Below are 26,896 nucleotides of genomic sequence, written 5' to 3'. Positions count from 1 at the left end.
CGTTTACCGCCAATCAATAGAACGACCCGCGACGAGCATGCTTGCAAGCATTGTGCGAATGGGCCCCGGAGAGCGTTCCGCCAACCACGGCGCAGAGCTCTCTGCCTCAGCCTTTGATCGATGGGTGTTGTAATTACATAAGCCGCCGCGGTGCGCCGCGGCTGTTTGGCATGTCAGTTTGCAAGCTGTGGCGGCCGCGGGAAAGCTCAATATATATATATATATATATATATATATATATATATATATATATATATATATATATATATAGAGAGAGAGAGAGAGAGAGAGAGTGGGAGTCACAGAAAGAAAGAGAGAGAGAGAAAAAAACGGACGGACGATGTACAACATGCGTGGGTCGGTTTCTTCAGGCGCATAACATGCTTAGCGTGGTAGTCGCGGGATACTGGTCGATTCGAGAAGCGTTTCTAGCTTTTTTTTTCCTTTCCGTTTTTGTTTTGACCTTTATCGACTCGTCCGGCAGCGAAAACAGACAAGCGATCGGGGACTGGCGGATTGTGGCATGGCGTGCCCAAACGAGAATCAAGAAAAAAAGGACGAAGAAACGAAAAAAAGAAAAAAGAAAAAAAACACCGAGGTCATCAGTTTGTATGCAACGAACAGACCGGTCGCGTATACACATTTGGTGGAGTTGTAATCCGGAAGACGGATGTTTAGTTCCCAGGCCCCAGCTCGCACGGAGGCGTAATACAGCGGCACTTAACGCAGCGCGCGAGAAAGTGCGATATCAGCTGTGTTTCCGATGGAAAAGTTTCGGGGGAAAAGTGGTGACCCTGGCATGATTGAATAAGAGTCGTCGACGAATGAATAAATCATGGACTGTTCGCACCGTCGGGACGATCGAGCTACATGGTGCAAATTGTGCGGCGTGATAGGTCCAGCGCGACATCGACATAAAGTAGGGTTACACTATTATGTTTTTTAGTCATATAGCACACGAATATTCGAAAAAATATTGGAATCGCATACCAAATATTTTTCTGAGAAACATGGGCAGGACAGACAAATGGACGAAAAAAAAAAGTTTATTTCCTTCAATGCACTCAGGGCTATTTGGAAGTTCCTTGAAACATACAGAATGGGAATGAGCAGAAAGGTAGTCACTAAGGTTTTTTCTGCTTACAGTGGCCTCTTAATTATGATTCCTGGTGGAGCAAACGAATGAAGCGTTTTTCATTGCTGACATAGCCAATGATCGTATAGTAGACTATCTCGCATATCCGACCACGATCAAACATTTGAAGAAATCGAATATCGAATTCGGGACATAGGTCAGGTGATATGGGACAGAGGTATCGAATAATATTAGAACTTCCGAATAATCGGCACAGATTCACCAAGAACAGAAATACGAGTGCGACAAAACACGCTTCATTTCGTCTTCACGTTTTCGTCCCCGTCGCGCTGAAGGTAGCATGCACAAATAATACTAAATTTTGTTTTACCATGCAGAATGCGGTGCGTTAAAGTTGCGCGCTGATAACAAATGTGTTCAACATGTTAATCTCGTATACTATGACTCCACCGCAAGTAAGCAGCATTTACTTCGCAAATACGTAGTAATTGATTAGGCCCGAAACCTTCAGATTGAGCTATGAAGGACGCTGAGATTTAGCATTTCGGTATAATTTGAGCACCCTGAGGTTCTCTAACGTGCGCCGAAATTTAACAATTTCTGATCCAATTATTCCTGCAAGAATCACGATGCCTTCCGTGGTGCATTTGACCGAAAGAAGAGTCGGAGTGAAAACGAATGTGAAAACTAATGAAAGAAATGACGCTTCAAGCAGCGCTCAGGATTACATAATTTATCTAAACATGGCGCGGCAGATCACTGACTTTTTCTGAAATTTCGAAAGTGTCCACGTGGCGCGGTATACTGAGATTAGGCAATTCGACCGCACCTTTGAAGCAGGAAACGTGGGACGTGCAAACGGCCTGCTAATAATTTGTGAACATAGGTCACACACTCATAAAGACGAATTTGGAGACTTTAGATGTCTCAGGCTTCGATATATTATGAAAAATTAAACTGGAAATTTTAAAGCTTATGGTGCACAAGCATAAACATTGCATACGTTCAATTGGATGAAAGCAAGCACAATTGTACGTACCGCTGTTAGTTGTACATCATGTTTTAACCACTTCACTGTATAGCTTCGGTTCATATTGATTTCAGCATGCGTGTTGAATCTGCGAAATTTTCACTTTGCCTTTTCTTATTTTGCCGTCCAGATGCACAAAGTATACAATTCCGACGCTAGAAACAAGAATTTGAACTAATAAGAACCCGAGTGTTTCTTGCAGTGCGTGACAACTCTACGCTCGCCCGAGTGATTGCCGAGTTATTTTCGCGCGTGTTGTTCGTGACTGCACGCTATTGCTTGTCCTTCTTATTGGGTCTTCGTGCGCTATTCGTGACACCTTTTCACCGGATCGCGTGACCCATGGGTCTGAGTGCGAGAGTACGAATTTCAGTTAGGCTGGAAGGTGTTGTGTTCGGTGTTCTGGTGCCATGTCCTGCTTCCTCCTACTTGATCACAAAAAGTATACGAACGCCTTCCATTGGGAGAGTCAACGTGCTATATCGAAGTGTATGAGAACTGTAGAAAATGAAGTTTGATGCGAGGCAAGAATTCACTGCCGCAAAAGTCTGACCAGCATTACGTTTTTTATTCGAGGGTGCAAGTTGATGCGTATGCAGCGAAGATCAAAGTTTAAGACCAGGCAGTTTTCTTTTTCTTGTGCTTAGTGTTCTTACTGGCTAGAAAAGCCTCTTGTCTGAACCTTCCGGTGCATCATATGTGGCCCCGAGATCTATAATCACGCTAAATTTACACGTTAGATAGCAAGTTATACGTAGTTTTTGAATTAAGAACAACGCAACAAAGGAAAAGAACACGGGAGGACTCGCACAGCGCTGACTTCCAACACTGATTTATTCTGAAAGAGCATGTCACATATAAACAGGCCAAAATAAAAACAGCACTAAAAAAAAGAATGAAGATAAGAAAGACACGAAACTGACGTACCGTGATTGACGCCCACATAAATACCAAACTCTTCAATGGACAGTGCTAATGACGTGACGCAAACGCATGGCGCTAATCTTCGACTAATCTCACTTGCTAAGAGGAGCTATTCTTTGATATAGGTAATCAAGCAAAATTTTACTTGCGAGAGCAAGTTATACGCAGTGTTTTCACCGGTAAGAGAAGCCTATTCTCTAAAGATTCCTTTGTGTCAAATGTGCCTAAGAGATATGCGATAAAGCAATATTTTACTTGCGATAGCAAGTTATAATTAGGGTTTCCATTGGGTCGTGTCATCTTGTCTGATATTTGTTGCGTGTCATAAGTACAATCATGCAATAAAAAGAAAAAAAAATGACATAAAAAGGCGGCTGAGGATGCAATGGTTTTTATCGAAATAGCGGGGGCAACAACCGTCCTTCGCCATATTCATGCTAGATGGCGCCACAATACCATCCTGCAACAAAATCACATGTCTCACCATGGCCCGTAGCTTCTTGCGTTTTGTTAGCACAAGATCGTCAATGAGTACCTAAAGCAGTAATTGATGAGCAAGGAGCACGTGCAGCCTACCACAAAAAAGTATTGGCTAGTTGGCCATTGCCGGCAACGAACAGCTGACTTTTCCTTTTTTTTTTTTGTGTGATATGATGTACGTCAGCGATGACATCCGCAAGTAAAACGTGAACTTGACTGTCGCAAGTCCTTTCAGTCGCAATTTTACGCGAAGAGCTATCAGCATTTTCATTTATTTTCTTGTGTCTATATCAACGGCAAATACAAAGGGGGTCTTGTTTCTTTAACAGTAGCCCATGTCGGCGAACTATTGCACTCTAACTATGGAGGAAGACGGCGCAACGTGTGCTCGCGTCTGTCTCTTCACGTGTTTTCGTCGCGTAGTTTGAGCGGAAAATCCTGCCGTCATGGACTGCAGATACCAGTTCGCTTAAACCAGTACCCCACTCGCTTGTTTAACAGGCTTTTGGGGCCGTGGAAGCCATGTCGGACCGGACCTGCATCCATTCTCCGGAAGGAGGATCGAAGGTGGTCGTCCACCTTTCCGCCGACGATTTGCTGTCATGCTGCAGAAGCTGCGGAATGGGGTGAGTGAACGGCAGTGTTTAGCGCTTTCCATTGTATTTTAATCCGAATCCCTCCATTTGCCCCTTCCTATGGCGGTATGGTACCTGCCTCCGCAAACCCGTCGGCTTACAGAAAACCAGCCGTCATCGCTTCGCAACCCGAAGCGTGCGTCGTAAACTGCAGCCAGGTTACCCGAAAATTGTGGTTCGTAGAGATTCACACAATGTTTTTTTTATTGCGTTAATTATCGTTAAACACATTGTGGTAATCGGTCGAAACTGGGAGGTATACAGTGTAGATGGTGCAAGGGCCAGACAGCCAACAGAACAACAGTGACCATTGAGCCGTTTCCGCCGCCTGTTCTCCTATCGCGTGCACCGTCCGTACCTTGTTCGTCGTCGTCGTCATTGTCATAGTAATCAATATCACCATCATCATCAACATAATGATAACCATCATAATCATCATCATCATCCCCGTCACAGCCAGCATCACCATCACCGTCGTCGTCATCGTCGAGGCCTGTAACGCCATACCAATGCAGCGTACAGCCAGCGAAGTGGTGCACCGAACGCCTGCTCTAGAAATATATCCCAACACTAGGTGATATGTACTTGATTGACTTGCAGTCTATTGCACAAGACTATTCTGCCACCCACGAATAGCTTGTTTCGACAGGCCTGCCAACCTAACCTTATATCTAAATTAAGTACTCGTAGTGGCTCCATAGCGAGACTGCTTGAGCAACTTAGAGAGAGCCTCAGCTTTCGAGAAAAAGAAAACTACTCCGGTGGGTAGATTCTCATCGCCACTTAAAGACAATGCCGTCAAGTTCGTTTGAAGAAGCTGAAATGGAGAAGGCGGGAGTTCGCTCCTGCCTTGAAGGAACACTTGCGACATGGAATGAACAAAGAGATGGCGAAACTCTTCTCTTGTCTCATCGCAGATGTAAACTTTTAATGACTCGCAAAAAGATCCGTTGTGCGCTCGCATCGCCGTCTTTCAGACGTCAGAATTTAAATCCAGAGCTCCATTGATCGACGCCGCTGTGGTGATATAGGCAGTCGGAGCACGCAATGCGCGCCAACCTGTGCATTGCGCACAGACTAAATGCGCTCTCAAATGTGATAGCAGCTGGCTCCTTGGAATGCAGATCGCACTTGAATTGTCAACATTATTTTCTTTTCCTATCTCTCTACCGAATCACGTACCCTTGACGCATTGTATGAGTGCTCCAGCAGACGGCCTCAATTAACATTGGAGTTGTGCATACACGAACAAGTTTTCTTAAGAAGATACCAGTCTTTCTTATGAAAAGAGTGGGAGGGCGTTATGATAATGCTGTCGAGGCAAATGCTGACGCGCTCGAATTTATAATGCGTACGCAGCGGGCCAGCTAAAGTTAAACGAGAACAAACAGATGTTCCACGACCAAATTGGAAAGTAGCGTCGCGTACGGCATCATGTTTGTGATTGCCCAAGGGAAGGAGAAATGACAAATTGAAACTTTGAAAGCGGACGTCCTGAAACACACAGCTATTAGCAATCCGATAAAGACGAAGGTTCACGGGAAGGTGGAGCCGCGGTGTAATCTGCTGTGGCCAAATAAGGGAAGATTCAAATTGGAGCCGTTGTTTCTAGAAGGGGTACACTTGTCTTCGTCTGGGCGAAAAAGAAGTTCCCTGACGAAGACAACTCCTCTTGTCGAAACATTGACTTCGCACTGAGCTGCACTTGTACATGCTTTTTGGGCCACTTATTTTGATACAGGCACTGGGATAACCGCGCGTAAGGGATACTGACAAGAAGGAGAGGCAATGACGGTCGCTAACCTTCATTGTCTGCGAAATAGCTGACCAGCTCGCCCTCACTACACTACACCGGCCTTCCTGACATCACTGGCCCAAACCAGGCCAAACGTACCTCTCATATGCGACTCCTCTTACGCACTTACCAAGAGCACAAATCAATCTTCCCAAGATCAGTGCCAAATTAAACCGAAGCCAGGGTTTAACCAAAGCCGTAACCGACATCGGATATGGGGCCTTGCCAGCGACCCCTCAGCACAATGCGCATGCTGCGCAGAATACCCTGATACGCCACACATACTCTGCAGCCTATCGCTCGCAACCTCCACCAACACTTCGCCCAATCGCCGTGTGGCTGACTCAAGCTACCACACCGGGAGGATGAAAGGTATCTGGCGGACTTAATTGAGTCGGCTTGACGAAATCCGCTAGCGACGGTCTGGACAGAGGGCCTCTGAAAACGCAGCCACTTTATTAAATGAAGTTTTCTATCTATCTCTCTCGCTCACTTGTCTGCCAGTGAGCTGCAGTTGTCCTGACGAAAATAAGTCACCTTGTCAAAACATTGGCTCCAGCCTGATATTTCCTTTATTCCCGCAGTATTGACCATTACCGATAGAAGGATTCTATGGTCCGCGTTTGTCATTGAAAAGGGTGGATGGCTCCAGCTAAGTCTGCCATTTCAAAACATGTCCTAAGCTCGGTAATTAAAAATTGATTAGTTACTTAGTAACGCAATTTTCGCATTTTTTTTTCTCGCGAACTCTGCCCGTCCGTACCCGCCATGGTTGATCAGTGGCTATGGTGTTGGGCTGCTGAGCACGAGGTCGCGGGATCGAATCCCGGCCACGGCGGCCGCATTTCGATGGGGGCGAAATGCGAAAACACCCGTGTACTTAGATTTAGGTGCACGGTAAAGAACCCCAGGTGGTCCAAATTTCCGGAGTCCCCCACTACGGCGTGCCTCATAATCAGAACTGGTTTTGGCACGTAAAACCCCATAATTTATTTATTTTGCCCGTCTGTCAGCGAAATACAATTGCAAACGACCCCACCGATCTCCTCTAGCTGTCCGGTTATACGACGTCGTTATCATCATCAACATGTTAAGGATTATGGGAGGGGAAAGACCATTTCGAGAGACCTCCAATTATACATGTTTCTTGTCAAACCAGCACCCTCCCTCTCTATGTCTGCAAATTTTGTTATGCAATCACATTATGCAATCCTCTACCACCCTCAACTGCAATTCGAAATATGGCATAGACATCGGTTAAAAAAAGTGTAAAGCCGTAACAGAGGCTGGTTTCTGCTGGCCTTTAATCGCAAAGGTGATTCCAGGATCTCTTGCTCTGCATAAATAGCAACGTATGCCCTTAAGAGGCGAGGTAGAGCGAGGGCGAGGCGCCTCGTCGGGGAACAGAGTCATCGACGGGAACCATTTGGCTAAGCACCATCGGATGTCCCGACTCATTAGTCAGTGCCGTCCCTGGCTGTGCAATTAGAGCACACGATATTTCGGAAATGCTAGCAGCTACTCTGAACGCGCACACTGCACGTGTTGGAAGTTCGCGGATTGGTAGACGTTGTACGCTATTTTGGGCCTGCACGCCTCAGATCGTGTTGATGTTCATTCTAACACAAGGCACGTAGCCATGAGAGGGACTGGCCACATATGGAGGACTGAAATGGCTAACAACAAATGTTAAAGACTAATTGGCAAGGAAAAAAAGGACACGCACGCGCGCACACACACACACACGCACACACACGCGCACACACACACACACACACACACACACGCACACACACACACACACACACACGCACGCGCACACACACACACACACACACCACACACACACACACACACACACACCACCGCACACGCACACGCACACGCACACGCACACGCACACACACACACACACACACACACACCACACACACACACACACACACACACACACACACACACACACACACACACACACACACACACACACACACACACACACACACACACACACACACAGGAACAAAGGTAACGCGCAGGTCCTCATGCTTACACTAGAACGACTGTGATACCTTATCATCGGCGCCTCCCTAATATCATTTGATAGATGGACATTTACCAAATGATAGTGTGTTTCGAGTATCTATGATCGTCCGCCAACCTCCTCGTGATTATGATGATTTGTAATGGCATCCCCTTTGAATCGGGGTGGCGACAAATAGTCATCTAGCCTGTGTGAGCTACTTATGTGTTTCCATATCAAAATCCAGCGCCCTACCTATCACAGCTTTATCTCGCAAAGTTTGACGATGCGTGTGACGATCCCACCTCCATTTCTTCCTTGTTTTCTTTTTTCTTTTTCACCGATACTCTAAACATCTGCTTGCTTATCTCTACTGCTGACGACTTAACGCTTCCACCAGCTTCGAACCTCGGCGCTTTTGCATTAAAAAGCCTTTGCAAATACGTTGTGCAATCACACCAGGATCCGACAACTCACGGCTTTTACAGTGCCTCGGGGATAGGCCCGTCTCATGACGCGTCGACGCCTTGGACTTCGGACTCGTCGAATGATGTGTACAATTGCAGACTGGTTGCAAATTGAGCTTGTTGGTACATTGAAACTTTTGGTGGACAATTGCTTACCGTAGTGCTGAATCAGTTGGACCACCAGCCTTTGTCGGAAGAAAGAATTTTGCAACATCGACGAGACTTGACGTCGCATCAGAAGACCGTGCAAGGGCTACTGCGCTTCTTGAGATCGACCGGCCTATGTGAACGTCTGTGATTGGAACGCCTTTTCTGTTACCTGTTCCTGGTTCTTTTTTGTAGCGTTAGCTACACTGGCCTAGCCAAGCCCGTTTCGCGCGGCACATCAAGAGCCGTGCTGCGCATGCGCAAAGATCAGTGATGACAATGACACTGACATTGCACCGGAGCCACCGGAGCTGGCACCTCTCGCGCACTCCGCCGCCGGTCTGCGCATTCCAGAGGAGTGACGTCGTAGCCGTGGTAGACGCACTGGCGCCGGCGCGCGCTCGCTGTGCAGTCGCCGTCTGACACTGCGCTGGAGCCGCTGCGCTTCTGACTGGCGTTTGCCAGTGTGGTATAGCCATGGAGAAGGAGAGCGCAAATGCTGCTCAACAGCGCAGAAGAACGGAGAAGCTTGACTCATCGGATCCCGAAGTAGTTGCCTGGCAATTAGCGGTTGAGCGTAGGAGACAACCAGGAAAGCTAAGAATAATCAGCGGAACCTTTGCTAACGCTACGTATATCCTGGCATAGCCGAGCTAACCCACTGCAACTTTTTTCTCTCTATCTCTCTTTGCCCTCTTTCCAACCCCTATCTCTCCCCCCCCCCCCCCAGTGCAGGGTAGCAAACCGGAAACTCGCCTCTGGTTAACCTCTCTGCCTTTGCTCTCTCTCTCTCTCTCTCTCTTGGAGGAGCTCTAAACAACGGGATTCTAATTTAATGCGTCAGCAATAAATCAGGTTAGAAACTAAGATTGCACGGCCCCGTAGCATTTTATTACAGAACGTCATAATCAGAAATGTGCTATGGAATGACGCAGGTGCCAAGGCGGTTACCCGGGCTCCGCCTGGAGCTTCTGGGTGCACAAGGGCATCGTCACGGGCGGCAACTACGACTCGGACGAAGGCTGCATGCCGTACCCGATCAAGTGGTGCGACCATCACGTCAACGGTACCCTGGGACCCTGCGACAAGAAGATCCCTCCCACGCCACGATGCGTGCACATGTGTCGAAAGAGTTACCACGTGGACTACATGAAGGACAAGCACTACGGTGAGTGACAACGCTGGGAATCTAGTAGATAGACGCACTCGAACTGAGGCCACAGAGCTGGCGAGAGTATGTACTTCGATGTGCTCCAACGCCTGAAACGCGTCAGTTCCTTTGCGACGCTTATAGAACGCGTAAATACACATACATCATGCTTCACTTTCGCAATTCAATCTTGACTGATCTGTCTCAAACTAAAATTGATCGTATATGCGGTAAATTGATGTAATACAATACCGGGCCCACCCGGCAGCGGAGGTGAAGCAGGTTTCAATCACTCCGCCACATTGCAAAATTAAATTTAACATCTTGGGTCCAAATTCAATCCGTATGAGATATTAAGCTGATAAGAATATAGATACAACACTTTGACCCGCGTCGGTCATGTCTACGCTCGCACCATACACGTGTACGCCATCCCGCGTATTCAAACTAGTGCCTATCAATCTGAGTGTATACTGACTCCTGACGTCATGCTCTACGTGGGCTCCTTTCCTCAGCTCTGCTCTGATTGTGAAATGGCTAGGCCGGTTGTTGTACGGTCTGAAGAACAGCGTTGCCTACCAAGAACGACGACGTGAACAGAAAAGCGAATGGGCGCGGCGGCAGTGGAAGGAAACCAGCGACGATGAGCGGGCCGCGGACGCCAGGCGTAAGCGAGCTGTCCGCCAGGACCGCGAGGCGGAAAGAAATGCGAACCGTCCATGTGGCCCTGATTATGCAAACTTGGAACGTTTCACAGGAGCAACGGACAATCACCACATACACAGCTTCGCTGGTCATTCACCTTCACAGAGTGGAATGGCACTGAATTTTTTCTCGTTTGGATTCTCGTTGTACAGGCGGTTCACGTTGTACCGACATGGGCACGATGGCTAAACAAAAGGGTCATCCCAGATGGCAACACTAATAAGGTTGTTTTTGTTTTGCGTGTTCGCGAACAGGCAACAGCTCTTACTCGGTACCCTCGGTGGCAAAGCAGATCCAAGCAGAAATCATGACCAACGGTCCAGTAGAGGCGGACTTCACTGTCTACTCTGACTTCCCCCACTACAAATCTGGTACGTATACGCTTGATTAGCACACACGGGCCTCGAAGTAACGTCAGGATTTAACATTTTGGTATGAGCATCGATCAAGAATGGGTAGTGTCTGCCAAAATATCTCTCGACAGAAAATCATAACTGGAGCCGTCATTACACACTGAAGAGCGGAAGGAGGAGAGAGAGAGATACAGAGGTGTTTAAAGACGGCAGAGGCCGAATGGCAGAAAGTTTTTGGTTTGTAAGTGCTGTTTGCCATCTTTCGGCCGCCTTTCTTATAATACGGCAGATGTCACCAGTGGCTGGCGTCATGCTCTAGCGTAAGAACGCGATTTGATGCATAACATTATTTTCCCGCTATATATAGAAGCCATGCAAATATCATTTTAGAAAGTCTACTCTGTTAACAGATGATTTGTATAAAATCTTACTATCCATGCATGGACAATCTATACATACGTTATATATTTGATAACAAAAAAAGATGATAATAATTTGCTTCTACTCAATGCAATTCAAATTCATACGAGGTCATACGGATTTATGTACTATGCAGATATGCTTACTTGTGGGCTTACCCTTTTACTCAACAAGGGTTTATGCAATGTTCAAAATGAAAAGAAAAATGTCTACAGGGATACAACGAAGACTATGATCACCATAAAGTGTGCAGAGCGGCATCCCAAATATTTAGGAATGTAGTTTCTTCCCTGCTAAACGCAGAAGTGCGATAGAAGCCAGTACCTGTGACTGCAGTGTGACATCACGATTTTCTGCGTGTCCTGGAGCGCACGGGCAACGGAAGAAAGTACATCCAATAAGAAGACGGAACGCTCTTGATCGTGTTTTGTGCACGCTTTGTGGCACAGTGGCATTTGTGTGGTGCCAATTAAGGGACCTACCAACAGAGCCGTCCTTCTATAGTCCTGCTTGTGTGGGTGTGTGTGTCATGCAGGTCTCCTCCATCTTTCCGTACTAAATCCCTACAAACGTGCTCAGCGTTAAGTCGTTTTACGTTTCTTTTTCACGGGCTCCTTAGTTGTTAATAAGGACCGCGATGGTGTCACCGCAGAGCCACCGATATACGCACACGACGCGGATTGACGCTTTTACGCATGCGCAGGCGTGTACAAGAGGCACAGTACCGAGGCCTTGGGCGGCCACGCCATCCGGCTGCTGGGCTGGGGCGTCGAGGAAGGCGTCCCCTATTGGCTGGCCGCCAACTCGTGGAACTCGGAGTGGGGAGACAGAGGTCAGTGACCCAATCATGTTCTTAACGTGCCTGCTTTTCTTGCCAGCGTATATATATATATATATATATATATATATATATATATATATATATATATATATATATATATATATATATATATATATATATATATATATTGAAAGTCACACTCATGACGGAAACGGTAGCACCAGTATCCACTAATGCTGTTGCAGGTATACTATAAATTAACACACGCACTTTGTTCTTCAGCATCATAATAGGCAGAGGAGGATTTCGCAGAGACGCAGACTGTCCGGCGACCTTACCTCCATCGGCCGCGCCGGCTAGTTTCCCGACGGCGGTGGTGACGTAGCACGTCGACGTGGTGACGGTGAACGGCGTTGGCGACTGGTTGGGGGCGTCAGGCTGCGGTCTGAAGCTGGCGAGCGGTCGCCACCCTTGCCGACACATCTTTACCCGGGAAAACTATTGTGTTGTTTCGAACGATTTGCTGCTACCCCCTTGGTCGCTGTCACGTGTCCCTGTCAATGTCGCTGCTGCCGACCTTTCATCGTTTGACGCGCAAGTCCAGCCACTTACGTCGAGCTGCGTAAAGAAAGATGTACTTGTGCCACGCTCTGTCGTGAGAGTAGTGAATGGCGCCTCAAATTTGTGGGCTTTCAATTGTTCTTGCGTCCCTGCTGTTCTCCCGCGTGATATGAAGCTCGCGGAATTTGACGAGATTACGTACAGCTCCATTACAGTTTTAAGCGAGGAGGAGCAGTCTCATACTAGCGATCTCCGAAGCACTTCTGAAGAACAGATCCTACGGATGATCAACAAGGCGCTTCCCTCACATGAGCGCCACGCTCTCGCACAAGTTTTGTGGGCACATCTTTCTGTGTTCGATTTCACACAAGGCGAGAAGCAGTCTTCACTCCCGCGTTCTCGTGCCCGCCACAGAATTGACACCGGATCTGCGCACCCCATTCGGCAAAAGCCTTACCGCGTTTCTTCCGCAGAGAGGACAGTTATCGCTGAACAGGTGAAAGACATGCTACAGAAAAGTGTTGTTCAAGAGTCCTCTAGTCCGTGGGCAGCACCAGTAATCTTAGTAAAGAAGAAGGATGGATCGTGGCGGTTCTGCGTTGATTACAGGAAACTGAACGCGGTCACCAAAAAGGACGTGTATCCGCTTCCTAGAATTGATGATGTCATTGATTGTTTACATTCCACTGCCTAATTTTCATCACTGGATTTACGATCAGGGTATTGGCAGATACCCATGCACCCAGACGATAAGGAGAAAACGGCCTTCGTGACACCAGACGGTCTCTATGAATTTAACGTTATGCCGTTCGGCCTTTGCAACGCGCCAGCAACATTCGAACGATTTATGGACACTATCCTCCGAGGACTTAAATGGGAAATTTGTTTGTGCTACCTCGATGATGTGGTGATTTTTGGCAGCACTTTGAGTGAGCATAACAGCCGTTTCAGACTTGTTCTGGATTGTGTCGAAAAAGCTGGCTTGATCCTGAATTCCAAGAAATGTCGTTTCGGGGAAACTGAGACGTTAGTACTTGGGCATCTGGTCGACAAGAACGGCGTGAGGCCAGATCCACGGAAAATTGAGGCTGTCAGCTCCTTCGAAGCACCGAAGTCAGTGCGGGAGTTGAGGAGTTTCTTGGGCCTGTGTTCATATTTTCGTCGCTTCGTCCCAAGATTCGCCGACGTGGTGTACCCCCTAACATGTCTTCTCCAAAAAGCCGTCCCTTTCAACTGGACATCGGCTTGCGACGACGCGTTCCGCCAGCTCAAATTTCTACTAACGTCAGGGCCCATATTGCGTCACTTCGATGCGTCCGCACCTACGGAAGTGCACGCTGATGCCAGTGGCATCGGCATCGGTGCCGTACTCGTGCAACGTCATCAAGAAGCTGAACACGTTGTGGCTTATGCTAGTCGCTCTTTGAATAAGGCGGAACGCAATTACACTGTCACCGAGCAAGAATGCTTGGCAGCTGTTTTCGCTGTCCACAAATTTCGGCCCTATATCTACGGACGCCCGTTCACTATCGTTACCGACCACCACGCGTTATGCTGGTTGGTGAATCTCCGTGACCCGAGTGGACGACTGGCACGTTGGGCTCTTCGAATGCAGGAGTACGACTTCGTTATTTCCTACAAGTCTGGGCGTCGCCACACAGATGCGGACTGTCTCTCCCGTCTTCCTCTGACGACGACGACCGAGTGTGACGAAGACAATGTTGATGACTGTTTTGCTCTCATTTCTTGTACATTCCCAGACTCGATGACTTTCACAGCAGAGCAGGAAAATGATATTAGTTTGGAACCTCTATTTGTAGCCGCATCGCGTCCTGGAGCCACCGGTCGATTTTGTGTCCGTGACGGCCTGCTTTACAAGACCAATTATTCGGCGAAAGGCGCACGCTTCCTTCTGGTGGTGCCGCAGAGTCTGCGAGCGGACATACTGAGAGCCATGCACGACGATGCGACTTCTGGCCATCTAGGATTCATCAGAACTTTGAACCGGACACAGGAACGTTTTTACTGGTCCAGAATGCGGGACACAGTCAAGCACTATGTCGCCAGTTGCGAACAATGTCAACGCTACAAGCGCCCTACGACCGCTCCGCCAGGTCTTCTCCAACCTCTGCCGCCGCCTCGCCTGCCATTTGAACAAGTGGGTATTGATCTTCTGGGCCCATTTCCCCGATCATCTAACGACAACCGATGGGTGATCGTATGTGTCGACCATCTGACCCGTTACGCGGAAACGGCGGCCGTACCATCTTCAACAGCTGCGTCCGTTGCAACCTTTTTGCTTCGCTTCGTTATTCTTCGGCATGGTGCCCCCCGTGTAATCATTAGCGATCGCGGTCGTCAATTCGTTGCGGACGCCGTAGAAGAACTGCTTCGTCTCTGCAATTCGCAGTTCCGCCATTCAACGCCTTATCACCCTCAGACAAATGGGCTTGTAGAACGTACGAACAGAACTTTAACTAACATGCTGGCCATGTACGTATCTTCCGATCAGAGAGACTGGGATGACGTACTCCCCTTCATCACCTATGCTTATAATACTGCAAAGCATGAGACGACCGATTACAGTCCTTTTTATCTCCTTTACGCACGTCCACCGCTAAGCTGCATTGACACTATACTACCGTTTGACTTTCACAGCGAGTACTCTGTTGCCAAGACGCTTTGTCTTGCCGAAGAAGCCCGGCGTATTGCTCGTCTTCGTACTGTGGCATCGCAACACCGATCGAAAGAGCGCTATGACAGCCGACACCAGTCTGTCTCGTACGCTAAAGGAGACTTTGTGTGGCTGTGGACCCCGCTACGTAAGCGTGGCTTATGCGAAAAGTTTTTACCCCAGTACACGGGCCCATTCGTCGTTGTAGATCGCTTGAGTGACTTGACGTACGTGGTGGCACGCTTGACGTCAGCTGGTCGTCGGTCTAGCCGGACCCAGTTAGTACATGTTGCTCGTCTTAAGCGGTTTCACCCCACGCTTTCCGAGTGATTTGGACTTGCCCAGCGGGCTTCGTCTGGCAACCGGGGATTGCTATGGCATGAGCCGGGCAAGGAGAAGAGGAGGAAGACGTTAGCTGGCGCAGCCTCAGGACGCCATCTTTACTTCAGCATCAACCTCGTCCTTTAAATAAAGCCGGTTCAACATTAACCGTAACAATATATATATATATATATATATATATATATATATATATATATATATATATATTGTGAGCGCATTTTGCGCATATCGTCGTCGTCATCTGTACATACGACTCATCATCTTGTGTGAGCGCTATTTGTGCATATCGTCGTCTTCATTTGTACATACGACTCATCATCATCTTTTGTCTCGTGCGGTGCTTCGTCTCTGACTCGGGCGGCTGCTCAGAAATAAAGGCATCGCATCGGCCGACGTCTCACAAGTGGTGGAGAGTGCTTTCGATTCCCACGTCCTCTTACTTTCCCGATTCCCCTGGAGCTCCGATCCGGTCGTCGTTTGCTCTCGCCTACCACGGTGATGGCAGAAACCAACCCGTCCACCAGTGCTGCTACCACCTCTGCTCAGCCCGCTGGGCCTACCTGGACGGTGAACACCACACACCGAGATCCTCCCGTCTTTGCCGGCCTCCGCGGCGACGACGTCGACGATTGGCTCGATCACTACAACAGAGCCAGCGACGCCAATCATTGGGACGACACGCACAAATTGCGGTATGTCGCTTTTTACTTGACCGAAGTTGCGAAGACATGGTTTTTTAACCACGAAAGTGACTTTTCGGACTGGTCATCATTCACCCAGCAATTTCGCCAGATATTCGGCATGTCCTCTGGACGCTCCGCCGTCGCGAAACAGAAGCTGGCAACGCGCATACAAGAGCAAGACGAGTCCTATACGTCCTACATTGAGGACGTCCTCGCTCTCTGCCGCCGCGCACAGAGTGACATGGCGGAAGCTGATCGCGTTCGCCACATACTGAAAGGCATCAACACGGTCGCCTTTAATGCTCTCGTCATGCAGAACCCAAACTGCGTTGGGGATATTATCACGGCCTGCCAGCGTCTAGACACGCTCCAGTCTATTCGCCTGCCACGCGCCTCTACCGACCCTCATCTCAACGGTGATGCTGAGCTGCGCGCCCTGATACGCACTCTCATCAGGGAGGAGCTTCACGGCCATCTTTCTGGACCTACGACGCTTGCAACCGTTCGCCCCGCTCCTCCTGGACTGCGTGACATCGTCAAGGACGAACTGGCGTCGATGACAAACGTCCAAATGGACAAGTCTACTGCACCATTTCGTCCGCCAAGTTATGCCGAAATTGCCTCCCGGCCTCCCTCGACCGTTCCGTCTCCACGTGCCGAAGCTTACCGCGACCCCCTAGCTTCGCTGGCAGCGAATACTCCTGCAGAGCCGTACTACTCTCCGTGGCGGTCGTCGCGCCCTGTTTGTTTCTACTGCGGTATTCGCGGCCACATTTCTCGCTTCTGCCGTCGGCGTCAGCAAGATGAAAGGCGGGGCTATGCTACCTTTGAGCGAGACAGCGCACATAGGTTTGACTCCTACGTTCCCGGGCGTCACCCAGGTGAAAGGCGAGGCTATGACACCTTTGAGCGAGAAAGGATACCAGGCCCAGATTCGTACGTTCCCGGACCGTACACAACCTCTTCCGGTCGCTCTCCTTCACCTTCCCAGGACATGGCTCGAGCATCCCGCTCGCCCCGGCGTCGCTCTCCTTCACCTTACCGCCGTTCCTCATCGCCCTTGCGTGCTGCTTCCCACGTTGTGGACACCCGTCCGGAAAACTAGAGGCTGCAGTTTTCGGAGGAGAAACTGCATCGTATCGGACTGTCCCAATTCCTCCTGCTCGCCCCGCCAATTTGCTCTCAGTTTGTGTGGAAGGTGTTTCCGTCGACGCCCTTGTAGATACTGGAGCCGCTATTTCTGTTATACATCGTGAACTGTGCTTCCGTCTGCGAAAAGTGCAAACGCCGTATGTTGGTCCGGTCCTGTGTGGTGCCAATGACGTTCCCATCTTTCCTACCGGACAGTGCACAGCTCGCGTCCTGATAGACGGTATTCGTCACCATGTGCAATTTGCGGTGCTTTCGACGTGCGCTCATGAGATGATATTAGGATGGGACTTCCTGTCTGCTGCTTCTGCACTAATTTCGTGCGGCGACCCAAGCATCCACATCAGCGACACCGAGACTTATCCTGTTTTCGATTCCCCGTGTCCCAACCTCATTGCAGCAGCGGATTTTATTATACAACCAGACGAAGAACGTGTTCTTACCCTTGAGTCAACAGACATTGTCGACGGAGACGCATTGGTTGTACCTTCTCAGCGCTGCATTTCTCGAGGACTCGCCATCGCTTCTTGCTTGGTCCGATTCTCGAGTGGCTATGCCAACCTCACAGCCTTTAATACGACTCCTGAGCCACTACTACTGCCCAAAGGGTCTACCGTCGCCAAGCTCGCCGACGCTGCGCCGGTATGTGTCGTCAGTGTTTCGCCTGCCACATCTTCCGCGCATTGTACGCCCGCAGAAGGCCACACTAGTGCTATTAAGGCCACCTTGAGTGGAGATCTCAATCCGGCCCAGACGGATGCACTCCTCACCATTTTAATGAAGCATGCAGCTTGTTTTGACGTTTCTTCGCGAGGCCTGGGTCAGACCACTGTAACTACTCATCGAATTGAAACAGACGGCTCTCGCATCATTCGCCGTCGCCCGTACCGTGTGTCACCTTCGGAGCGAAAAGTTATAGAAGAACAAGTGAACGACATGCTGACACGCAACATTATAAGGCCTTCAGCAAGCCCTTGGTCTTCTCCTGTTGTGCTTGTTAAGAAAAAGGATGGTTCTGTGCGCTTTTGCATCGATTATAGGGCGCTAAACAAAATTACCCGCAAGGATGTTTATCCTATGCCTCGTATTGACGATGCTTTGGATACCTTACAAGGTGCCGAGTATTTCTCGAGCCTCGACTTGCGCTCAGGATATTGGCAGATTCCAATGCATGAGCAAGATAAAGAAAAGACTGCGTTTGCTACACCTGATGGCCTTTTCGAATTTAACGTGATGCCTTTTGGACTGTGCAATGCGCCAGCTACGTTTGAACGTATGATAGATACAGTACTCCGTGGCTTAAAGTGGAAGACATGCCTTTGTTACTTGGACGACATTGTCATCTTTTCGTCGAGTTTCTCCCAGCACCTACAACGTCTAGACCAAGTTCTGACGTGTCTAGCAAAGGCTGGTCTCCAACTCAATACTAAAAAGTGCCGCTTTGCAAGCCGAAGCATTAAAGTATTGGGCCACGTCGTCAGTAAGCATGGCATCCAGCCTGATCCCGATAAAATCGCTGCAGTGCTGCAATTTCCGCCACCAACCACACTTAAAGAACTCCGCAGCTTTCTAGGACTCGCGTCCTACTTCCGCCGCTTTGTCCGTGACTTCGCCACCATCGCCGCTCCTCTACACAAACTTCTGACTTCGAGCGCGTCCTTTGTGTGGTCGGACGACTGTGAAGCCGCCTTCCAGACCCTCAAACGACTTCTCACGTCAGGGCCCGTGCTCCGTCATTTCGATGCAACCGCCCCTACTATTCTACACACTGATGCCAGTGGGCATGGACTTGGCGCTGTCCTGCTGCAGCGGAATCAGAAATCTGAAGAGCAAGTCGTGGCTTATGCAAGTCGTACGCTTTCTCCTGCTGAGCGCAACTACACAATTACAGAACAGGAATGCCTCGCCATCGTGTGGTCAATACAAAAATTTCGACCCTATCTCTACGGCCGCCATTTCACAATTGTGACCGACCATCATCCCTGAAAAACTTGTCTGGACGCCTAGGCCGTTGGGTACTGCGCTTGCAGGAATATAACTTTACTGTCACGTATAGGTCCGGCAAACAACATCAAGATGCCGACGCTTTGTCACGCTGCCCGCTGTCTCCAAACGCCCATGCTTCACCTTCGGTCTGCACGTCCCCATCTAGCCACACGTCTCAGAACACGTCCAGTAGCCCGGGACAGGCGGTTGCCTCAGTTGACTTTCTTCCGTCCACTGACCTCGTCTCACTCCAGCGTACTGACCCATACTGCCGAACGCTGATCGACCGACTTACTGGCTTGGCACGACCCCCCAACAGTCGCTTAAGACGACAACTTTCACGTTTTAAGCTTCAGGGTGGAGCGTTATTTCGATTAATCTACCATCCTTCCGGTAACCGGTGGGTACCAGTCATACCTCGCTCACTTCGACTCCAAGTATTAGAAGCATTTCACGACGACGCGACGGCTGGCCACTTGGGCTTTCTTAAGACCTACGACCGCATCAAAACGCGTTGTTTCTGGCCGGGTCTTTCCGTCTCTGTCGCCAAATACGTTAGCTCCTGCGCGTCATGCCAACACAGAAAACGCTCGACATCCCTTCCAGCCGGTCCTCTGCAGCCTCTACCATGCCCGTCCACCCCCTTCGAAATTGTGGGCATAGACTTGTACGGACCCCTCCCACTCACGCCCGCTGGTCACCGCTGGATCGTTACCGCAGTGGATCATCTCACGCGGTACGCGGAGACAGCTGCTCTCCGCTCTGGTACTGCCTCCGAAGTCGCCGACTTTTTCGTGCACGCTATCGTTTTGCGCCACGGCGCACCTCGTGTCCTCCTGAGTGACCGTGGCAAGATGTTTCTTTCGCATGTTCTTCGTGAAGTCCTCCAGGCCTCTGACACCACCCATAAGACCACATCAGCGTACCATCCGCAAACAAATGGCCTTACCGAGCGTTTTCATCGAACTTTGTCCGACATGATGTCAATGTATGTTCGACCCGATCACACCAACTGGGACACCATCCTACCTTTCGTGACGTTTGCGTACAATACTGCCGTCCAACGTACAACCAATTACAGTCCCTTCTTCCTTGTGTACGGTCGTGCGCCGTCTTTCGTCTTGGACACTACACTCCTTTCAGCACCTGCGGCTCCATCCGCGTCTCTTCCTGAAGAATTTGCTGCTCGCATCGCCCGCTGCCGTGAAATTGCTCGCGCCAACACCGCTACCATTCAGGACAAAAGGAAAATTCGTTATGATGCGACGCGTCGCGTTGCTTCGTTCCGCCCAGGCGACGAAGTTCTTTTGTGGACACCTGTTCGCGCACCGGGCCTCTGTGAAAAGTTTCTCCAGAGATATCTCGGCCCCTACACCGTTTTGCAAAGAACTTCGGCCGTTAACTACCGCGTCACTCCTGTCAGCTCAGCTACTGACCGCCGCCGCCGCTCTACTGAAATCGTTCACGTCTCTCGCCTGAAACCTTACATTCGCCGTACCTACCCTTTCTAGCTTGCGGTCTTGCTGACCGCTTTCCTGAAGGGGGGAAGTTAGTGTGAGCGCATTTTGCGCATATCGTCGTCGTCATCTGTACATACGACTCATCATCTTGTGTGAGCGCTATTTGTGCATATCGTCGTCTTCATTTGTACATACGACTCATCATCATCTTTTGTCTCGTGCGGTGCTTCGTCTCTGACTCGGGCGGCTGCTCAGAAATAAAGGCATCGCATCGGCCGACGTCTCACAATATATATATATATATATATATATATATATATATATATATATATATATATATATATATATATATGGTGTTATTGTTTGTTGGCTTGTTACGATATGCTTATTAAAAGAAAATCGGGCCCCTCGGTTCCCTTTCTTCTCGTTCACTACATAACGAGGGCTCGAATCCGACAACAGTGATGCCTTCAGGTAGCCTATGTGGGTTTATTGACCAGTTGCCATCACCCAAAAAGATCACGTGCTCGTGACGCCTGCGGCAGAAAGGATGTTCCACATCCGCCCTATGGTTTGTGAGTGGTGGCACTGGCTAACACTCCCAGGGTTAGTTCTAGTTGTAAAAACATAAATACCCCAGAAAGTGGATGGGAAAACGGCTCCGCGGTAGCTCAATGGTGAGATCATCGCACGCGTAATGCGAAGACGTGGGTTCGTTCCCCACCGGCGCACAGTTGTTTTTTCATCCATTTTCATTTCCATTAATTTATCATTTCTTTAATTCAATTAGTAAGTACAAGTAATTTCCCCTATGTTGTCCTTGGTGTTATTGTTTGTTGGCTTCTTATGATATGCTTATTAAAAAAACATCGGGCCCCTCGGTTTCCTTTCTTCTCGTTCACTACATAACGAGGGCTCGAATCCGGCAACAATGATGCCTTCAGGAAGCATATGTGGGTTTATTGACCAGTTGCCATCACCCAAAAAAATCACGTGCTCGTGACGCCTGCGGCAGAAAGGATGTTCCACATCCGCCCTATGGTTTGTGAGTGGTGGCGCTGGCTAACACTCCCAGGGTTAGTTCTAGTTGTAAAAACATAAATACCCCAGAAAGTGGATGGGAAAACGGCTCCGCGGTAGCTGAATGGTTAGAGCATCGCACGCGTAATGCGAAGACGTGGGTTCGTTCCCCACCTGCGGACAGTTGTTTTTTCATCCATTTTCATTTCCATTAATTTATCATTTCGTTAATTCAAATAATAAGTACAAGTAATTTCCCCTATGTTGTCCTTGGTGTTATTGCTTGTTGGCTTCTTATGATATGCTTATTAAAAAAAAATCGGGCCCCTCGCTTCCCTTTCTTCTCGTTCATATATATATACACGCTGGTCCCGGATGATGAGACTGAAGGAATTAGAGCCCGGCGTAAATCCTTAGTATAATCTCCTGCCACCCTTATTGCTCGACTCTAGTTAATATGTGTACTAAGTTAAAAGCGCTCAAGACGCACGCAAGCGGTCACGAGGCACACAGATCCCCTGCATGTCGTTTGCATCTTTTCGTGTACTGTCTTAGTATTGTTAACTAGAGCCAAGTACCAACTAGCTGATGTCGAGATTTCATTCTTCGATTAGTTACGCATCTCGCGCACATTTGAACTTTAAGCAGCGCGCGTCAGATATATGACAAATGACGGAGGAGTCTGAACTTAAACCCGCGCCAGAGTTCAGCGTACCACGATGTTTATCATTCATGCCCAGTTGATAAATGACCACCAGGTATCAGCCTCGCTTGAATTTAAACTTGGTATGATTCGCTGTGTGCTGATTAGGCATGCTATATGTTATCCGCCATCTAACAGCTTCACAAGCACGCCATTACACGTGTTGAAAACACAAAGTGTGTCGCTTTGACAAAACAAAGCACGAACAAACAAACAAGCAAGCAAACAAACAAAGAAACGAACAAACAATTAAACAAATAACCAAACAAACTAACAAACAAAGTCCAGGTGCTTCGGTGGCCCAAACTTACAGAACTACTTTTGCCTGATTACCTTCCGATTAACAGGACAACGGTGCCAGGACTTTTAAGCACCGTAGAAATTCAAAAGGAGCCGTCATTCGCTGGCGTTACTGTAATGACGCCGGTGGTTCTATGCTTCCTCATCGCGTTTGCCCGGGCGCTTTGTCAAAGTCAAGTGTTCTCATTTCATCACGTTGGCGTTTTTGTAAGCCTAGACCACGTGTTGATATAGTTAGCTTTGCAACGTACATACCTGTATATTTTTTTTCTTGATGGCCCATCAACTACCATGCCAAAAGTGCCTTGGATGCGCGTCTGGCTCTCGGCTATAAGAAGTTCAAAACGCCAATGTCGGTCAACAACCCGCTGTCGACACCACAAGAAGAGAAAGAAATAAAGAAAATGCTAGTAAATGCGCCCTATATAGGAAAGAAAACGAGGTCAGGTGATGCCACGAGCGGCGCGGGAGCTTGACTGGTGCTGTGGACCGAAGGAAAAAAAAAATCAGTGGAGATTGAGCTCCGGTGCACCTTGAAGTCGGACATTGGGCGCTCGAGAGCAGAGCTCGTTTACGGTACTACGCTCCATCTGCCCACCGACTTCTCACCACAACCACCTTCGGCTGCTCTGTATACTCACGAATATGTGCACCTCCTTCGTGGCCGCTTCCGGGTTCGAAAACCCTGTCCGACGCGTTCAGTTCCAGCACACACACGTTAAGTTTCAACTGACCCTCGTCTTCGTGCGCTATGGACATGTTCGGTCTGCTCTCCAGCCTCACTACCTCGGACGCTTTCCCGTACTGTAGAGACGCGAGTCCACGTACATCGTGGACATTCATGGGAAAGTTAACTGACAGCATCGCACTTGACCGGCTGAAGCCAGCTTACTGCGAGGCGACTCCCACAGTGGCATCCCTCAATTCAGCCGCGGACGTCTCCTTTCCGGTCGGTGCTTAGGCTACTTCAGTTCGCCGAGTTTCATGGAGCTTCTAATATCGTTCGCAGATCATGCTGCTCTCTAGAGGGGGGGCTATGATAGCGCCAGCGACGTCAACGCGATCGCCCTAGGAAACAAGACGAGGTCAGGCGATGTCACAAGGAGCGCGGGAACTTCTTGGCTGGCGTTGGGGACCGAAGAAAAAAAAAAAATCAGTGGAGATTGAGCTCCGGTGCTGGAACAACGTCTCGTTGTCTCTCTCTCTCTCTCTCTCTTTCATGTGCAGTATAATCTGCACGATTAGCCAACACCTCTCGCGATGCAGGTGCAGAGTTTAGGCAGCGTCCTTGGACAGGTGATGTGTGCGTGTTATCACGTACGCGAGGCGCTCAAGAAAAGCCTATGATTAGAACCTCTGCACCTTAATAGAAAAAAAAAAACAATTCCCATGGGAAAAACAGCTGGGTGCTTTATGCATAATAAAATTGACTAGTTAATTATGCAGGCATGCGGCATCAGAAGAGCGAGGAAAACGGCTGAATTTGCCCTAAGGATTACACTACAACGGTCACTTGTTCTTCGCTTTAAAGTGAAAGGGATAATGTCGGTATGCGGCAAAGAGCGTGACTTGAACAGATGTCTAAATGAGTCAGATTGTAGGAGATAGAGCTGAAGAAGAGTTATTGCAAATAGGTGCACAAAACTATAGCTATATGCAACTGTGCCACACCTACAAGAGCCAAGGAGTACGCGACGCCGTATTTGTGCGCCAACATCTCCTCATAACACGTAACACCGACGACGACGACGACGACGACGACGACGACGACGACGACGACGACGACGACGACGACGACGACGACAACGACAACGACAACAACAACAACAGTCACATGCTACTAAAGCCGAGCCCATTTGAGAGGCTGAGTTGTCAGGCACGCGGAAGTATTTTACAACTCCCTAAATGCGCCAAAGTAATACACACATATGACAGATATGTTTGAAATATGCAGTTAGCTAGAACTTGGTCGCAACTACCAGCGTTCTCCAATGTTCTGTGCAAGCGCCCCGATTTTAACTTTCTCAAGATCACACAGATGCACACATATCGCACCGATGCACAAACACACTTATGCGCGACACAATGCTCTTTTGCAAATAAAAATGATAAGCATATCTTTAATTTCAACAGTGCAGTTAACAATTACAGTTAAAGAAAAAAAAAGAACACCCACAATTTGATAACGGAGCGTTGGCACTGCGGATTAGACACAGGCAATTCATTTGTGTCTCGAAGCTTACGCTAGACCTATCCATAGCTGTATAAACAAGCAGAACTTTTGTTCAAGCAGAACTTTTGTCCTTGGACCATTTCTGTTGAGTTTACGAAGGTGAATGAAAAAAGAAAGAAAAAGAAATAGAAAAGAAACTTGAACGCAAGTCAAGCACTGGCGAGTGCGTTCTTAAACTGGATACGCTATTAGAAAGAGAAATGATGAAAAAGAAAAGCGACGAAAGTGAGGCTGGTTGCACGTGCACTTACGAATTTGTATTTTATACCTGTAGTTCACGCTATAGCGCTGTGTGACACGTGATTCCAGTGACATCTTTTGCAAAAGGGCATACTTTGTTTTTTTTTTCCCGAGCTTCACTAAACTGAGGATTGCACTCGGTCAGCTATAACTAGACTAAGCTAAAACGTGAGACTGCACAGCGTATACTGGCATATATAAAATGCACAGTACGCAGTTTTAGGCCAGTACCAACTAACATGGCTTATCATATTTTACTGCTGAAATACATAAATATAAAGGACGTGAGCCTGTCCTCAAACGATTGACGTGCATGTTTCATTGATCGCAGGCTACTTCAAGATCCTTCGCGGATCGGACGAGTGCGGCATCGAAAACGACGTCGTTGCTGGGCTCCCAAGATACTGAAGTTCTTCACGGGCATTTTTTTAGCCAACAAGCGTAGCGCAACGTGCTCTAATTTCGCTACGCATCTGTTGTTGTTTGCTTACACAGACCCTTTCAATTTTTTGTTTACCCGTTTAATGATATACGGTAATGCAGGTTCATATTTGGGAGAAGTGTCGCCAATAAAACTCCCGAAACAGTGTCTCGATGTTACTATATACTACTCGTAATAAAATTGACAAAGTTTTACGTCACCATAGCCGCACAGTGGGCTGTCAAGGGCGCCGCGTTAGAGGACTCCAGATGGACTTCGAGATGGTGGAGGAGGCCTACTTGAAGTAGTTCCTCCCCCCACCCTCTATTCCATTGCCCCCTTTCCTTGCAAGAGGGATAAATAAAGTTTTTAATTCATTCATTCATTGAGTATCTGGTGTACCTTTATGATGCATCATAAGGTAAGTATACAAGCGTTCTCCCGAGCTGAGCTCATCAACATGTGTGCGAAGGGAATCGAACTGCGACCTTGCGTGCTCAGCAGCAGAACGTCGTAGTCGCCGCTCCATTCCTTTGAATACGTGCCAACTAATGAAATCAACTATATATATATATATATATATATATATATATATATATATATATATATATAACCTCCCGGTTGCGTATATCGGAAATCAGATATCAGAGCGGACGACAAAAATCAGAGCGGACGACGCTCTGATTTCACGCCGTGAGGACTATTGCCTTTACGTGTCGCCCACGATAGACTATAGGCTAGGTTAGGTCAGGTTAGCGCGAACCGCGTTAAGCAGCGCTGTGTACTCTCACAGCAAAGGGCGTCGAGCGTCGCCGGTGGTGTTTCAGCCAATAGCGTTCAACCATGGTTGCTAAGGCGCTGTGCCTTCTAGATTTTCAATATATGCCCCCCCGGTCATGTGGAAGCCGGGGATGGCAATACGGATGCGCGCGTACACAGACTCTACGAATCACATTATTATTTTTTTTTTCGTCAATGGTGACTGAAAGTCTTTCTTGCGCATTCAGCGCAACCAGCGCGCAAGCGCAGTGCTGTTTCTAGTGCGTTCGAGCAGGTATACGTACATAATCGCCACGTCTGGCAGCCGTGTTCTTCTTCATGATCATCATCAGCAGCAG

General features: G+C 48.5%; 1 protein-coding gene and 1 non-coding gene across 2 annotated transcripts in view; one reads left to right on the top strand and one right to left on the bottom strand.

Annotated features, from left to right (window-relative positions):
- The window catches only part of LOC119442701 (cathepsin B), a 41,904-nt gene extending 15,745 nt beyond the window's left edge, over window positions 1–26,159 (top strand). The window contains exons 3-7 of the mRNA XM_037707668.2: window positions 4,032–4,156; window positions 9,533–9,765; window positions 10,707–10,823; window positions 11,929–12,057; window positions 25,689–26,159. Of these exons, the coding sequence (XP_037563596.1) occupies window positions 4,032–4,156; window positions 9,533–9,765; window positions 10,707–10,823; window positions 11,929–12,057; window positions 25,689–25,765 (681 nt within the window). The 3' untranslated portion in view covers window positions 25,766–26,159. The remainder of the gene's footprint in view (window positions 1–4,031; window positions 4,157–9,532; window positions 9,766–10,706; window positions 10,824–11,928; window positions 12,058–25,688) is intronic.
- On the bottom strand, window positions 9,966–10,148 carry LOC119443232 (U2 spliceosomal RNA). The gene has a single exon (XR_005190205.1). It is a non-coding gene; the product is annotated as a U2 spliceosomal RNA (small nuclear RNA).
- Window positions 26,160–26,896: the final 737 nt, after the last annotated feature.

This window comes from Dermacentor silvarum, chromosome 2 (genome assembly GCF_013339745.2).
Source record: "Dermacentor silvarum isolate Dsil-2018 chromosome 2, BIME_Dsil_1.4, whole genome shotgun sequence".
In the NCBI taxonomy this organism is placed as follows: domain Eukaryota; kingdom Metazoa; phylum Arthropoda; class Arachnida; order Ixodida; family Ixodidae; genus Dermacentor; species Dermacentor silvarum.
Note: the sequence above shows the minus strand (reverse complement) of the source record. Positions and strands in the feature narration are given on the sequence as shown.